This window comes from Carettochelys insculpta, chromosome 28 (assembly GCF_033958435.1).
Source record: "Carettochelys insculpta isolate YL-2023 chromosome 28, ASM3395843v1, whole genome shotgun sequence".
Classification (NCBI taxonomy): Eukaryota; Metazoa; Chordata; order Testudines; family Carettochelyidae; genus Carettochelys; species Carettochelys insculpta.
Window position 1 is genome coordinate 8,327,188 of NC_134164.1, and position 16,847 is coordinate 8,344,034.

Below are 16,847 nucleotides of genomic sequence, written 5' to 3' on the forward strand. Positions count from 1 at the left end.
GTTGTGACTGTGCCAGGAATACAAGGTTCAGTTGCTAGGCAACATGCTACCCCATTAAGACAGGGGTAAACTGGATGCTCAAAGAACAGCGAGAAAAAGGAGCCAGTGATTGGCCAATGAGAAAAGACAGAGTTCAAACTGGACAGCTCAGTACTTTCACCTGTAGGTACAAGCGGGCCACATGAAACCAGCTGAACTATGCTGGGTTTCACGAGAAGCCTGTGTTCAGGTGTGTCACTGGAATGGGGCCTTTGAGAGCAAATTAGTAGACCTTTGGTCATTCCCCACCCTGTTGGTTTCTTTGGCTGACTGCTGGCTTGGCTGGGTCTCAGAGGAATGACTGACAGGGTAGAGGATAATCCCAGAACATTTGGTCACTGAAATTCCACACTCCAGTCTGTCATCCCAAAGCCCGCAGACAAGGGCCAGCAGAGAGGCCAGTCTGGTGGAAGGGATGTGCCAATGAGCTGCACACCAGCTCACGGGAAGGTACTTTGGCGATTCCCTAGCCGTCTATCAGCTGACCTAAGCATTTAAGTTCCACACCCAGGGAACCGACAGGAGCGGGAGGGAGCGTTTCTACAATTATAGACCAAGGCTGAGGCAGCTGAGCGGCTAATAATGGCAAACGCTGCGGACTGTGCTCTGGGGACAGCAGCCCACAGCCATTCCTACCCAGAAGCTTCTATTAAAATCAGGCACAAAATGGTGAATCTTTCATGGCTTTCTACAATGAAGGAATCCTGTAGTCTAGGGCAGTGGTTCTGACCCAGGCGTCCAGAACCCCTTGCAGAAGTGGAGGGCGTGAGCAAGTTTCAGGTGGTCCACCAAAATAAACCAGATGGACGGGCCTTAGCCTTGCTGGGACAGAAAACCGAAGTCTGAGCACTACCACCTGGGGGTGAAGCTCAAACTGTCCCATGGGACGCTCTGCGGCTTGAGGACCTCAGCAACTGCCCTGCCTGCTACCCTCTAATGCCTGCAGCTTTTAATATATTAGATGTGCAGCATGATTATTGTGGTACAGCTGGGCAATGGACGTTTTTATAGCACCTTGGGGGAAGCCTCAGAAAGGAAATGGTTGAGGATTCCAGGGGTAAGGCACTGCATAGGGAGTGAAGGAAGGGGTAACCCTGAGCAAATCATTCCCTTTCTCTGGTGCCTTTTCCCTTCTGTCTCTTTTATTTCAATTGCAAAATCTCTTGGGCAGAGAGTCTGTGTTTCTACAACAAGGCCCTGAAAGCCTGTATCTATCATCAACATATAAATACAAAACTGACCCAGGCCCTCTTTTAATGTAGGTAATTACCCTTGCCTTGCTAAATGACACTTGTTGATTTAATTGGACACCGCACTGATTGTTCTTTACTTGCTGTGTCTGTTAATGTTCCCCCTGCCTATTGTGGCACGTCAGTAATAACCTCTTATCTGTGGTGAGGGATGAGTACAGCTTTGTGCTGCTCTGATGAGAGGGGCTCTCTTTTGATCTTGCTGAACATGTGGAAATATGGGGGCTATTTTCATAAGTGCTCAGCAATGCCAACTTCAATTAAAAGGCCAGGCTTTGCTCCCTACCTCTGACAATCAGGCACATCTATATCACCCTCCCCAGGGAGGATCTAATTGCTGTACAAATAGCAGCAGAGCCTTTATATTACATCTAGCAGGTAAAAAAAGAGTTTATCCCCATTTTATAGATAGGGAAACTGAGGCATGGTGAGGGGAAATGACTTGCCTGATGTTACAGGGGCAGAAGTGGAATCCCAGTGCTCAGATTTAGACCCTGGACCATACTCCTAAAGAGTGTTTTCTTCTAACCTGGATCATGTTCTCACTGTTAGAAGAAACAAGGCCGACTCCAGCAGGGCCTTCTTATAGACACATTCTTTTCTTAACCTGCCAACACACAACACACTAGACACAGACACTTTGTTCTCTGGCTAAGGCAACAGCCTCTTTGTGGATCTAACACAAGCCTGTGAACTGACTCTTACAGTTCTTTGACCCTGCTCAGTATTTGCTCATTAAAATCTGAAGAGGCCTCTCTGGTAGCCTAGAGACAGCAATGAGAAATTTCAATAGGGATATCAAAAAAATAAAGGGGTGAAATAGGAGAGAAACAAAAGGCCCTGACTGATCCCCAGGTTGGTCCTGCAATCACAAGCTGAGCCACACAAAGGGAGGGCAACAGAGGGAAGCTTCATAGCACTGAGTAGCCACCATTTTTTATGGCTTGCACAATACTCCAGAGAGGCAGAGTGCAGTGAGGTACTGAATAGCATTAGAGAATACAAATCATGGCAAGAATGCCAGCCACTGCATCCATCCATCCCTGGAGTGCCCAATCTTCCAATTTGCTATACAGAATCTCTGAAATGCCAATTTGCTCTGTGTGGCTGGAATCTGGCAGAAAGAGGGTCTGCATAGCCTGAGCCAGTGCAAAGCTTTGTGCTTAGACTCATGGAAGGTGGACTTCAGGGCTTCCATTTAAATGGTCTGAGAGGCCACCCCCATGCTGGTGTTCCCTTCCATTCAGAACTATTGACTTCTGCAAAGAGCTCCAAGGAACAGCTCAGCTTAGTATTTAGGTTGAGTTTGATGTTGGCAGCTCTCAAGAAAGCATTATGAACTCTGTTTGTGTTGTTGAAAGAGAAGTGGTGTTTGAGAAGTTTGACAAACCATTCTAATGGCCAAGCCAGACTAAGGTGCTAAAGGTGCTTTAGCTTAAACCATCAACAAGCTAGAGCCAGGAATAGAGAGCACAGGATGACATGGTGTATTCTGTGGGCAAGTCAAAGCCCCTTTGTCAGTTTCCTCAGCTGTAAAAGAGAGACGGTTTGTCTTAGCTCACGTTTTGAAGTTTAATGTTTGTAAAGTAACTGGAACCTTTCAGCAGAATATTGCAAGAGAAATATAAAAACTCCTTTCACCCTTTAATAAAACCTAGGAGACTTCTGGGGAAGAAGGGGAAATATCTGAACAGACACACTGGGTCAGAACAAGCGTCCACCTAGCAAAGTATCTGGGCTCAGACAGTGGCTGATACCAGATGATTTAGAGGAAATGAATGGAACATGGCCATTTTGAGTGATCCATGTCCGTTGTCCAATTCCGGCTTCTGGCAGTGGAAGATTTAGGAACACCTGGAGTATCACATTGTATGTCTCACAATACTTAGCCAATAGCTGCTATGGATCTATCCTCTGTGAATTTACCAAATTCTTTTTAAACCCGTTTATACTTTTGGCCCTCACAACATCTCACCGCAATGAGTTCCACAGGCTATGTGCACTGTGTGAAGTACGTCCTTATGCTTGTATTAAACTTGCTGCCAGCTAAATTAATCAGGTGACACCTAGTGCTCAGGATATTGGAAGGGCTAACCACTTTCCTATCCACTTTCTCCATACCCTTCTTGGTTTTACAGACCCCTATGATATCCACCTTTAGTTGTCGCTTTTCAAAGAAAAACAGTCCCAGTCTGTTTATTTCCATCCTTCTAATGATTTTTGTTGCCCTCATCTGCCTCTGCTCCAATTCTAATACATCTTTTTGGGGGCAATCAGAACAGAACACAGTATTCAAGGGGTAGGTGTACCATGGATTTACACAGCACCCTCATAGTCTGTTTTATCATCTATTCCTTTCCTCATAGTTCCTAACATTGTTAGCTTTTTTTTTTTTTTTTTAACTACTGCTGCACGTTGAGTGGATCTTTTCAGAGAATTATCCATGGCAACTACCAACACCGTTTCTTGAATAGCACCTAATTTAGACTCCATTATTTTGTATGTACAGTTGGAATTTTTCCCCCCCATGTACAATATTTTGCCATTAGTCACATTGACTTTCATCTACCAATTTGTTGCACCATCACTCAGTTGTATGAGATCTCTTTGAAACTCTTCTCCATCAGCTTTGGACTGAACTGTCTTCACTAGTTGTGTTGTTTGCAAATGTTGTCCCCTCATTGCTCACCCCTCTTTTTCAGATAATTTATTAATACAATGAACAGCACAGAAGCGATCATGGGGGGACCCCACTGTTCAACTCTTTCCATTATGAAAACTAATTTTTTTTCATACCCTTTGTTTTCTATCTTTAACCTCTTACTGATCCATGAAAGGACCTTCCCTCTTATCCCCTTGATAAGGAACCTTGTCAAAGGCTTTCTGAAAGTTCAAGCACTCTATGAACTGAATCACCTGTATAAACATGCTTGTGAGTTCCATCAGAGTCTACTAGATTGTCGACACGATTTCTCTTTACAAAAGCTATATATACGCTTTTCGAATACATTGGCTGTGTCTACATTTACAAAAAACTTGGAAATGGCCATGCTAATGGCACATCAAAGAATACTAATGAGGCGCTGAAATGAATATTCAGGGCCTCATTAGCATGCTTCCAGCTGCGACACAGTTTGCCTGCCTGCGGCTCGTCTACACGGGGGTCCTTTTCAAAAGGACCCTGCCAACATCGAATTCCCCTTATTCCTAGGATTTCAGTGTTGGCAGAGTCCTTTCAAAAAGGACCCCCATGTAGACAAGCTGCAGTTGAGTGAATTGCGGCACTTTCGAAGTGCTGGGGCCGGTGGGCATGCAAATGAGATGCTGAATATTCACTTCAGCACTTCATTGGTATTCTTCGATTTGTCCATTAGCATGGCCATTTCCAAGTTTTTTGTAAGTGTAGACACAGCCATTGTGTTCATCTGTGTGTCTGATAACTCTGTTCTTTACTACGGTTTCAATCAGTTGGCTGGCACTGAAGTTAAGCATACTGGTCTGTAATTGGTAGGATCACCTCTGCAGCCTTTTTTTAAAAAATCAGTGTTACGTTATACTCACGTCATCTGGTACAGAGACTGATTTAAGCAATAGGCTACACAGCACAGTTAGTAGTTGGACTCAGTGCTTGGCAGGCTTCCTGATTCTGATGTACTTTTAAAAAACGCTATTCATTTTTGTGTCTTTAGGTAGTTGTTTTTAAAATTCTTGGCCTGCCTTATTATATTTTTACACTTGATTTGCCAAATAAAGGCTCCTCTATATTTTCTTCAATAGGATTTGACATCCAGTTTTTAAAAAATGTCTCTAACCATATTTTACTCGCAGTTCAGACACAGTAGCTTTTTCTGGTCCTTTTGCTCTTTTTAAATTTGGGGTATGCATTTAGTCTGAGCCTCTATTATGGTGTTTTTCTGTTGTCTCTATGTAGTTCGCAGGCCTTTTACTCTTACAATTGGCTCCTTTTTAATTTCTGTTTAAGTAGCTGTCTCATTTTTTGAGTAGCTCTCCTCTCTGAAGGTAAAACTATTACAGTGTGGGTTTGTTTGTTTTTTTGGGGCGGGGGGAGCATTTTTCCTTCTACAAGAATGTTAAATATAATTACATTATAGAATCTATTACTGAATGGCTCAGCTGTATTCGCCTCCTGGATCAGATTCCATGTTCCAATTATGATTAAATCAAGCACTGTCTCCCATTATGGATTCCAGGCAAAACTGCTCCAAGAAGCAGTCATTACTGGCTTCAAGAAATTTTATCTCCGCATCCTTTCCCCACGTGCAAACAATATGCGGTTAGCTGAAATTCATCATTAGTGCTTCTGCCTTAGTAGCCTTTCTAACCTCCCTGAGCATTTCACAAGCATCCTCCTGGTCAGACAGCTAGCAGCATGGTCCTACTGCTAGAGTCTTAATGAAGCATGAAATTTCTATCCATAGAGACACTACGGCGCACTTTATAGACTCATACAGTTTAAGATCGGAAAGGACCATCATGATCATCTCGCCAGCCCTTCTGCATGTAGCAGACTACAGAACCTCGTTCACCCACTCCTGTAAGAGACCCCAAAACTCTGGCTGAGTTAACAGTATCCCTTACATCATGATTTTTAAAGACTCTGAGTTATAGAGAATACAGTAAACCCTTGATTTAACAGACCCCGATTTACCAGACCAGAAATAACAGATGCTGGCTGCCAGCGCTGCCCCGTCCCTGCAAATACATGCCAGCAACTCACCACAGCAGCCGCTGATGGATCTGCTGGGCTGGAGGAACTGTTAGGGCTACTGCAGTGGCAGGAGCTGCCAGGGCCAGAGTTGGCGCCAGGGCAGCTACAGCAGCTGGGGCTTCGCCGTCACTCCTCGCAGGCTGCCTGATGGCCAAGAGTAAGGGAGTGTGCTCAGCCTCCTCCCAGCAGGGTGGATGCAGTGTAAAGCTGGTGGACGTCTTGCCAGCCAGAGCCTGGAGGCAGAGGCACACCCACCTCAGGGAAACTTAGTTTCCCCAGGAGTGCCCAGTCTAGAGTGGGTGATGAGCAGCTCATGGCAGGCGAGCCTAGAGGCTCTGCTCTGTAAACAGCACGAAGAACCAACTGGCGAGCTCTCTCCCCAAGCCTACAGTGTTCCTCCCAGGTCTCAGGAGTGCTCCCTGGTGCACCTAGCAGTGTGCCTCCAGTCCTGCAGGTTCTGATTTAACAGACTTTTGGCATTAACGGACACCCATCCCCCCATTAATCCATTATATTGAGGGTTTACTGTACATCATTTACTCTAGTTTAAACCCAACCTGTTCCCCCTGCTGCAGAGGGAAGCAAAATAAACCCCAGTCTCTGCAAATCTGATCCAGAGGAAAATTCTTTTCCAAACCTGAATACAGTGATGAGTTACAACCTGAGCACATGGGCGAGACCCACCAGCCAAGCACCTGGAAAGATTTGATTCATTTGGAATTTTGACTGTATGTTATATGCCACAGCCCACCAGTGTGACCCACTCTGTCATTTCTATATATTTTGTATCCTGGTATTACCCTGCCCCACCAATTCTCATTCCACCAAATTTATGCAATGCCTAATTATCCTAATTACCCTCTAAAGCCAGGCACTCTAGTTCATCCATTTTAAGATTTACATGAGAAGAGTGTATAAAAGTCTGTAGTTCTCTTCAGTATCTATCCAAATTCCAAAACAGCTGAAGAGCAACAGAGGGGGCAGAAAAAAACAAAACCAAACAAAACACATGCTAGGTAGGTATCCCAGTAATAAAACATTTACTACAGTAAGCAGAAAGTAAATGTGCAGCTGATAGAGAAAAATGTCACAATGTCACAAAAACCTGACAGTTTCTGATACTTCTCTTGGTAGAAACAAGATAGAGCTGAGAACAGAACTCTCTCAGCAAAAAGGTTTTCTTTCTACTGTTATGGCCAAAAAAAGTAAAACAAAAACAAAAAAACCAGGGAATACACACAACAGCAGTTAGAATTAAAATCAGTCAAACAAGATTTTACATTTTTACTACACACCTCTGATATGGGGCGATTTCTGAGCCATCCCACTTCACTATTTACTTGTATAGGTTCTTCCTAAAGGTTTATGAGCAGCAGGTCCCTGAATTTAAGAGCAAATCTTCTTTCCTTCCCCCCACTGGCCTTGTCTCACAAGGGGGCACTGGACCAGGATTAATATGGCATATATAAAAGGGTTTTCCTTTTCTCTGAGAAGCAATTAGCCCTCTCAAAACAGTGAGCAAATGGGCACTGCATGCTCGCTCTTCAGACTTCCACCAAGGTGAATGTTGTTACATTGGGGGGTGGGAGGTGGTGGTGGCGGCGGCGGCGGCTCTCTTTAAAAAATAAAAGCCACCACCTGCAAAGGCATCAGTGCATTTCCTACAAACTGCCTAGGGATTCTATCCTACTTGTGGGATTATGGTAAATCAGACCAAACAAAAATCCCTTAATCTTCTTGATGCAAACAACCTTTTATATCTGGCCATTAGCAACATATGAATACATTCTTAATTAAGGAGATGATTTTGGGACCAAATCATCCAAGGGATGGATGCAACTATGGGAGAAGAATAGATTGGAGACTGGTATTACACAAATTGTTGAAAGATTATGCTGAACAGGTGGGTCCTGAGCATCTCTAGATGGACTGGCATTTAATATCTACATTGATTAAAGAAAACAAACTACCTTAAACTTCTCTGGACAACAGTTTCTTAATGTTCTCAGTGTGTGGAAGAAATGGCCACTTTCCTGTTAATGAAATCTCCTTTTAAGCCCATCAGAAAGTTGCTTGAGTGGACAAATTTTTAAATGCAGAACCCAGGAGCTTTATATAAATGACGCCTCTCTGACAAAAGCATTGTGTTTAAATGTCATTAGAGTGAAGCTGTCTGCAGATGTACCGACTCAGCTAGAGAGTTTGCATGGTTTCCCTCCTTTCTCCCCACTCAAGAGCCAGTTGCCAAAAACCAAAATCTTCCTTAAAGAGACATCACCACCTGCATGGACCCCAGATTGTGATGCGTCAGCTTCTAACTGTCCCATCGGCTCTTCTTGCGCTTTGGTGGCTCAGGGACAGCAAAACCATCTGTCTTGCTGTCCCGATTGCTGCCATCTTTCCTGTTTTCACTGATTCTACTCTCGTTGTTGCTCCTACCATCACCCATATTGCGGCCGTCACCCATATTGCGGCCATCACCATTACTGCGGCCGTCTCCCACAACGCGGCCGTCTCCCACAACGCGGCCCTCTCCCACAACGCGGCCGTCTCCATGTCGGCTACTGTTGCTTCCACCACTAGAATGTCGGCTTTCACTGTGGCGGTGGCTGTCTCCATGGCGGTTGTCTCCATGGCGGTAGCCATCATTGTGGCGCCCACCACCGTCTCCATGGCGCTGACTGTCACTGTGGCGCCCACCACCGTCTCCATGGCGCTGACTGTCACTGTGGCGATTGCTTCGGTTATCAACGTATCGTTCTCTGCCGCTGCCGCCACTACCACCACCACCACCACCTCCTCCTCCTCCTCCTCCTCCTTCTCGATTGCTGATGTTGGCATTTGTGCTATTATATCCCTGAATTCCTACATTTGGAAAGCCAGGTACACTGCTCAGGCTCCCAGAGCTGGTGAAACCTGGGATCCCCTTTACTGCAGCAGTGGCAATCGAATTGTCAGGACTTGCAGCATTCTGCTGTGCTGAATTTGTTGGTACTGAATTCAAGCTCCCAGCGCTGGTCCAACCGCTGGCCCCAGCAGCAGAGCTACCAGTCTTCTGGTTGTTTAAGCTGGCAGCAACAAAGTGGCTCTTGTACTGTGACTGCAGGAAATAGAAAAAGAGGGTGTTAGCTCCAGCCTCGAATCTGGGGAGGAGCAAATGTGCAAGGGGCTCTGCTAAGAAGCTGGTCTTTGAGAAATAACATTAGTTTTGTGTTTCTAAACAGGAAATCATGCACACACCTCCTGGTGGTACATATGTTGCACTAATCAAGGGGACTCTTCTACTGTGGCGTTTACCTGTTCACTCTAGTAAACAGACTGTCTCTAACTGTTATTAACTCTTACAACTTCTACTACATTATTGGTGCCACACAATCTACACAAAAGACAGGGAAGAAAATGATGCAGGACAAGTCTGATACTGGGAATATAGCCCAGATGGAGAACAGAAAGCAAGGGGAATCCTATAATGCAGCTGAACTGGTCAGTTGGGCTATGTTTCCACTGTGCCCCTAACTCGAAATAAGAATCTGCTTATCCCCGTTCAAATCAATTTCTAAATAGGTTATTTTGGGATTGAGTGCTGTCTACACAGTGCCAAATTTCAAAATACTATGCTATTTCAAGGCATCCCTTACTCCTCCCGCAATGAGGGGTAAAGAGATGCCAAAATAGCATGGCCAGTATTTTGAAAAATATTTCAAAATACCAGGCGTGTTTCATAGACACGGAGTCACTATTTCAGGATACCTCGGTATCCATAATAGCTCCGCAGTGTAAACCAGCAAACAAGAGATATATGATAAAGGAACTCTGTACAACTTGCACATTTAAAATTTTGAATTAATTCAACTGCAACAGTCAGCCAGAGTGTTCCCAAGAATTTAGCTAAGTAGGGACAATATGCTGTAGATTCCAGTACTCTGAGATCATCAGCTGCAGTGCTGTGCTACTGAGAAACAGCTACTGAAGGGATGTGGAAAGTATGTAGACCACAGAACGAAATGCAAGGAATGAAAGTTTTCACTACCCGAGCAACACTGACAAGCTGGAAGAAGCACTAAACTGTGAAAGCGTATTTTAAAGTTTCCAGGAAGAGGTGGCTGGTGAAGTCTCTCAGTCTATGATAGCGTCACAGTTCTACTGCACAGGGAAACTAGAGCCAGGAAAAGGGGGTACAAATAGCACAGGACGGGTATTCTGTTTATATGGCAGCCAGTGTATCTACACAAGATTTAAAATAATACCTGAAAATCATGCCTGTCTCTAAGTATGCAACTTTGTCTCTGCTCAGTAGTAAAAAGGCTAGCATTTACTTCATGAGCTCCTCTTTTCATCTGGGAACATAAGTGATCACACAAACCTGAAACGCTGCTTTCATTGCTGATAATCTGTCTCCCATTGCCCCAGTGGATGGCTTGTATGCCTCATAGTTACTCATCACATTGCTGTTCCCGCGATCCTGAGGAGAAAGCAAAAGAGAACCTGAACTTGTCCAACTACACTCTTTCCACCTCTTCCTAACTCCAGTCTCAGGGAGTGATTGCTTTTTCCTAAAGATTGCAAAGTGTCCCAACAGCCCTGAGATTATATGCAATGCAGTTGTAGCTATGTCAGTCCCCGTACATTAGGGCAAGGGAGTGAAGTACTATCTATTACTGGACCAAATTCTGTTAGTGAAGGAGACAAGTTCCAGTAAGAGATATTACCTCACCCAAACTATTGTTTCTCTAACAGCCTTGAGAACCAGGTTTACTCTCACTTTACTGAAGGGAAAATAACCAAGATTAGAACTCCAGAGTCCTGTCCTCCCAGCTCTAACCATAGGGCAACATTACCACCAGATGGCACTGTCCATAAAGAATGAAAAGAGAATGGACAGGGTGGGAGAGAGATGACAATTTGTATCTGTAGGTTTGCTCTTAAATCAAGTAAACAGACATTTGTAATATATTCTCATTTCCATGTCTTCAGAAGCGGGCATGAATCCAGGGCAGAAGAGTTCCCTGCCTGCCATGTGGGCCCTGACTGTAAGCCTGAACAACAGGTGCAGAGAAATCAGTGACAAATATGATTTAGCTGGAAGAGTAGACAAAACCAAGTCTTCAGTAACTAAGGTTAAATGGTAACCATGGCTAGTGAACTGGTGCGGCATATGGTATATTATCAACACTTCTCAAGCTAACTTGTGCTCAGTGCCTGCTCAGTCACACTTGTTGCGACCCTCTGGGCAGTAGTGAGTGGGTTTTTTTTAAGCACAGACAGGGCTCTAACGACCTTCCCAACCAGACTAACTGAATTCCATAATTTTTTTTGTTGCCAAGAATCAACCAAGTTTCTCAGCTCAACTATATCTTGTTATGTCTCAGCAGGGCAGCCATATTAGTTTGTATCTGCAATAATGAGTCCTATGCTACCTTAAAGACTAACAGATTTATCTGGTCATAATCTTTCATGGATAAAAACCACCCTGTCAAATGCATGCACTTTTATACCCCATTATGGTGGTGCAAGCCCCCTCCCAGGACCACTTGGGATGCACAGGTTGTGTGCTGAGTGTTGACTTCCAAAAAAGTCAAGTCAAATCAAATCAGAAACCCGTCCCTCTCAGACCCTTCTCTGGCTCCAAACAGAGCCTTCAAGATCACAAGGTGAGAGTTCAGCACAAGGAGCTTTCTATGATATGTCTGAATCTCAGACTCTCAGTTGCATAAGAATGTGAAAAGAGCTGATCTTTAATCCTGCACAGAGGCCCTGTGGATTTGTGCTCCAATATTAGGCTGGATTTTCATGATAAAAGCTGCCAATTTTAAATTTAACAGTTTTAGGATCTGAAAATAGCCCATAAAGTTCTCTACTTACAGAGCCATCCGAACCCAGGCCTGGGCGCTCGCGGTATCCCAAGCCACCACCGCCAATGTTCAGCTTCTTGCCTTTTCCTCCTTTGAAACGGGATTTTCGGAACCAGGCATTCTGTATGAAACAAAGACAATGGCTTGAAATGCAAAAATTAGCTCAGGAATGGTGGGGTGGGAAAAGAAGGGTTTTGTTTGATTGTTTTGAAAGAAAAACACACAGATGTTTTATTTTCTGCCTGGAAGCAGGCCTTATCACAAGCTGATGGGATAGGGCAGGGGTGAGCAAACAATTTTATGTCAGCAGGGCTCCCCAGCCTGTCTAACGTAACCCAAGCTGATGGAAATTCTGGTTATTTTCATATGAAAAAAAAAAAACCCACCCATTTCAGCATGCAAAAGAAAATAAGTATGTACAATGTAAACACCTTATTGAACAGTATATAAATATAAACAAACATACATAAAAACAGCAACATATTTCAACATTTTTAATTAAATGGATGAGCCTAAAAACCAGCAGCCAGTTGCATTGTGCCCCCCTTACAAAACTTCCTGTCCCCCTGAGGAAGCCCGCTGCCCCTGACTTTGCACACCCCTGGGATAGGGGAAAGGGCTTTACTGAAACTAAACTGTAGATGGAGCACGACTGGATGCTTCCTCTATGTATGCCTCTTGTGAGCATAGGTTTTCTTTCCAAAATTCTCATCCCAGTTAATGGTTTGTTTTTCCTCTTGTAAAAATACAGGAACAAAAACATTGTTTGTGGTCTTCACCATGGGAGGTCAATAGCCTTCCACACTTCACTGTTAGCATCCACTGATCCTATCAATTCACCTCAGTAATGGGATAAGGAGAAACTAAGGTTGCTTGAAACACTTTAAGTTTGCAAAGCTTTATTTTCTACATCCAAGCACTGTCCTCAGGGTCTTCTGAGCACTGGCTGCATCTGCCAAATGCCGGGCTTGGTTTTTTAGGTCTAAGGGAGCCAGTAAGGCAAATTTTTCAAAAGTGCCTAAGTGATTTACCAGTCTAAGTTCCATTTCAAACTGAGCCTAGGAACCTAAACTTTGTTGAAAATCACTAAACTGCGAGGCAACACCCTCCCCTCCAGGGGGTTGTAGAAAAATATCAAGGGAACTGCAGTGGGGCCCAGACCAGCACCCCTGAGAGGGTGGGAAATGAATAGTGTTCTCTGTAAGCTGTGCACATGTATAGCTATTCAGGAGAAATTCAGATGCTGTCCAGCTGATTAGCAGAGCACCCACAGCTAGGTTTTGTGTTTCTGTTGGTGGTGCACATTCATACATGCCTTGGTGCACATAAAAATTATTCCAGACATGGATGGAAAAGATTAGAGAGAATATTGATAAGGGAGTGCCAGCCAGCCCTGCTCCGGCCCTGTCTCCAGCCACTGACTGCAGCTGCAGCCTTGGTTCCATTCCTGGCCCCTAATACCAGCTGTGACTTGGACAGTCCCTATTCTTGGCTGCTAGTCACAGCCTCCATCCCAATGGCAACTCTGCTCCCAGCCAGGGTAAGGGTGAAGAGGGACGCCAGACACACTGTATTAGTGTATGGAGGGGAAGGGTGTGCCTAGACGAAAAGTTTGGGGAATAGTGCCTACTCTAACTCACTTTCCAAATATGTTCTTTAAGATCCTTCCAAAATATTTACCCACACACTGTCTAACTTATGTAAAGATGAAGCTACAATACTAGCTCCATCCCAAAAGTATTCCAACCCCCTGCTCACTAGCAGGTGTGCTGGGCAGTACAGGAAGCGTACTTACGGAATCCCAAAGTTCCCTGGTACAAACTTTCAAGCATACTACATTTGGACATGCCAGAATAACCTGGACAGACAGTGTTGCTGAGCAGATACAATGAACAACTAAACTATTTCATAAAGCAGATGTGTCTGCAATAGCAACCTTGCATAAAATCACAGAACACTAGAAATGGAAGGGACTTCAAGGAGGTCATCAAGTCCAGGCCCCCGGAGGACCAAGCACCATCCAGAGTTGCTAGACCATCCTTGATGGGTGTCTATTTAACCTGCTCTTAAATGCCTGAAGTGATGGAGATTCTACAACCTCGCTAAGCAATTTATTCCAGTGTGTAACCACCCTGACAGTTAGGAAGTTTTTTCCTAATGTCCAATCTAAACCTCATTTGCCACAGTTTAAGACCACTGCTTCTTGTCCTATCATCAGAGGCCAAAAGGAACAATTTTTCTCCCTCCTCCTTGTAACACTATTTTACGTACTTGAAAACTGCTATCATGTCCCCTCTCAATCTCCTCTTCTCTAAACTAAACAAGCACAATTCTTCCTGTCTTTCTTCATAGCACATTCTCTAAACCTTTAATAATTCTTGTTGGTCCTTTCTGGACCATCTTCAATTTCTCCACATCCTTCTTGAAATGTGGTGCCCAGAACTGGACACAAAACTACAATTGAGGCCTAATCAGCACGGAGTAGAGTGGAAGAATGACTTCTCATGTCTTCCTCACCACACTCCTACATAACTCTCAAGCCACATTTCTAGGTGCCCGCCAAAGTTAAAAGGTGTGTGAAGATTTAATTGTAATAAGTCTCTTTAAGCCTATGAAATGCTGACCTAGAATCAGCAGGTCCTGATTTCTTTGGTACTGTCACTCTTTTTAGCATCAAACTTAAAAACAGGCCATTTTATGCTCTGCTCCAGAGTCTCCATTTCCTCCAGTGAGAGAAGGGAGTCTCTCAAAGGCCATAGAAAAGGTAGCAGATCAGACCCTGGCACTGCAGCTGCTGAATGCCAAGGCTAATTAACAACTGACAGACCAAATGAAAGAGAAGACATGCACTGTAAACCAATGCACTTGGAATCAGGGAATCAAGGGGATTGTGCAGACCTGAAACCTATGCTACTCAACTGAAGCTTCATTTAGGTTTATACATTAATGGCATGCATGATGTGACACAATTTGATATATGTGTCTTAGGAATATAGAAGAAATATGACTTATTTGAAAAATACCATGTGGTCACATAATCGGATACCTTATTTTGATGCTTTCCGCAAGTGTATCACCTTCTATTCAAGGATTTCAAAAATGCTTTGCAAATGTCACTTAACTAGACCTCACAAACCCCTGAAAGGGGGGCACATATGATTTTATATTTCAGAGTAGGGAAACTGAGACACGGGGAGACTAAAGGTAATACAGCAAGTCTGTGATGGAACTAGAATTACATTGCTGAACTCCTGACTTCCCCCTTACCCAGCTCTAAGCACTGAATAATGATGCCCCTCTAACCAAGACATTTTGCTTGTTTGTACCTGCATTGCAAGGTCCAAGAGTTCTTTTGAAACATGTTGATTGGCGCCTTCCAAATTTCTGACAAGATCACCAGCAAAATTACTATCCTTGGGTGTCAGTAAAGTGTAAGCTATTCCCTTCTCACCAGCCCTGCCAGTACGTCCAATTCTGTGTGTGTGGGTGTCTATGTCACGGGCCACATCATAATTAATCACAGTCTTAATAGAAGGAATATCCAGACCACGAGCTGTAACACAGAGAAACATGATGATCATCTTAATTATCTTGAATTAATACAAAGAAGTCCCAGGAAGATGACCCTGGGCCAAGTGACACAGCTCTAACTAGTTAAAGAATTTTGCAATAGAGCATAAACCATTTAAGCCAACCCCATTACTGCTGATATCCCTGGTTAATTGAAATTTAACGACACCCACTTAGACAGTGACACATATCTGTTTAACAGGGTCATGGGACAGACCCATTCAGTTGAGTATGTTAGGGAGAGACAGAGTGTCTTAAAAAGGGGTATACCAGATAAACGATTTTGTAAATTCCAGGATATAACAGCTGTTTTCCTGAAGGTTTCTGATGTCTGTTTCCCCACCCCGAGAAGACTACGTAATATCCCAAAAGATTTCAAGCTACCAGTCAATACATCACAAGGGAGCTGTTAACTTTCTCTAAGAGTAGCTGGCAAGCAGATCTGTAGTCTTGTATTACAAAACTGAAAATAAGACCCCTCTTCTAGTACAGTGTTCTTTTGAAAAATTTCTAAAGCTGTAGAAGCAAACCCTGCTGCCTATTATTTACTTCCATTTCCGGGCATGGAAAAAGAACATCATCAACACCGCACAGAACTGCAAGGTGCTGGGCTTTCCTTACTGAGGCACAGTATGTATGTTAAGCTAGTATTAATACTTTGCTCCTCTCTATCCCCTCTCATCTGAAGGTCTCAGTCAGCTTCAAAATCCCATGAAGTGGGTAGCAGCCATTTTATAGACTCCATAACTGATGCAAGAAGGTTAAAGGACTTGCTTGAGGCCACCCAAGCCAAAAGAACAGAATCCAAAGCTTGCTGACCCCAGCCTAGTCTAAATTCCCTTGTTAGTTACCTCCTGCAACAGAGCAAGAGGAAAAGCCTAACAGGTAGCACATATTGATTTGCTATTGGAATATAACTAGCTGGAATATTTTTGCTTAAACGAAATTTCAATGATGCCAAAATGTTTGGGGGGTTTAGACTACTGACCTGGGATATGGAAAATGTGAGAGACCCAGATTCAAGTCCCAGTTTGACCTGCTTTGAGGTAGTCTGGGAAGAAAATCTCTGCTCTTAATTAGGCAGGACAAGGATTTGAATCTGGGTCTCTCACAATACAAGCCAGAAGCCTAATGTCTGCACTATGAAATGACATCTTCCCCGCCCCTATCCCCCTACAAAATTCATTTTTAAGGAAATGTTCCAAAGGTTTTGTTTCCATTAAATGCAGAATAAAAAAACAATAGTTACCAACAAAACAGAGCGATAGTACTCTGGGGTAGCTTGTTTTTCATGTGATAGTAAAACTTCCCATCTTATGACGATACTAGGTGGAAGACTGGAAACAGCTTTTGTTTAGCTGCAAAATAGCTACACAGCTCCCATGCAAGTCCCCCCACATTGCTCTC

At 43.8% G+C, this 16,847-nt stretch overlaps 1 protein-coding gene across 4 annotated transcripts in view; it reads right to left on the reverse strand.

The window, feature by feature from the left end:
- Nucleotides 1–7,012: 7,012 nt before the first annotated feature.
- Nucleotides 7,013–16,847, reverse strand: part of DDX42 (DEAD-box helicase 42) — a 35,118-nt gene continuing 25,283 nt past the window's right edge. For all 4 annotated transcript variants that reach the window (XM_074978964.1, XM_074978963.1, XM_074978965.1 and 1 more), the window contains 4 exons: nucleotides 15,197–15,423; nucleotides 11,881–11,991; nucleotides 10,382–10,480; nucleotides 7,013–9,118 (listed from right to left, as the gene is read on the reverse strand). In XM_074978964.1, coding sequence (XP_074835065.1) covers nucleotides 8,333–9,118; nucleotides 10,382–10,480; nucleotides 11,881–11,991; nucleotides 15,197–15,423 — 1,223 coding nt within the window. In that variant the 3' untranslated portion in view covers nucleotides 7,013–8,332. The remainder of the gene's footprint in view (nucleotides 9,119–10,381; nucleotides 10,481–11,880; nucleotides 11,992–15,196; nucleotides 15,424–16,847) is intronic.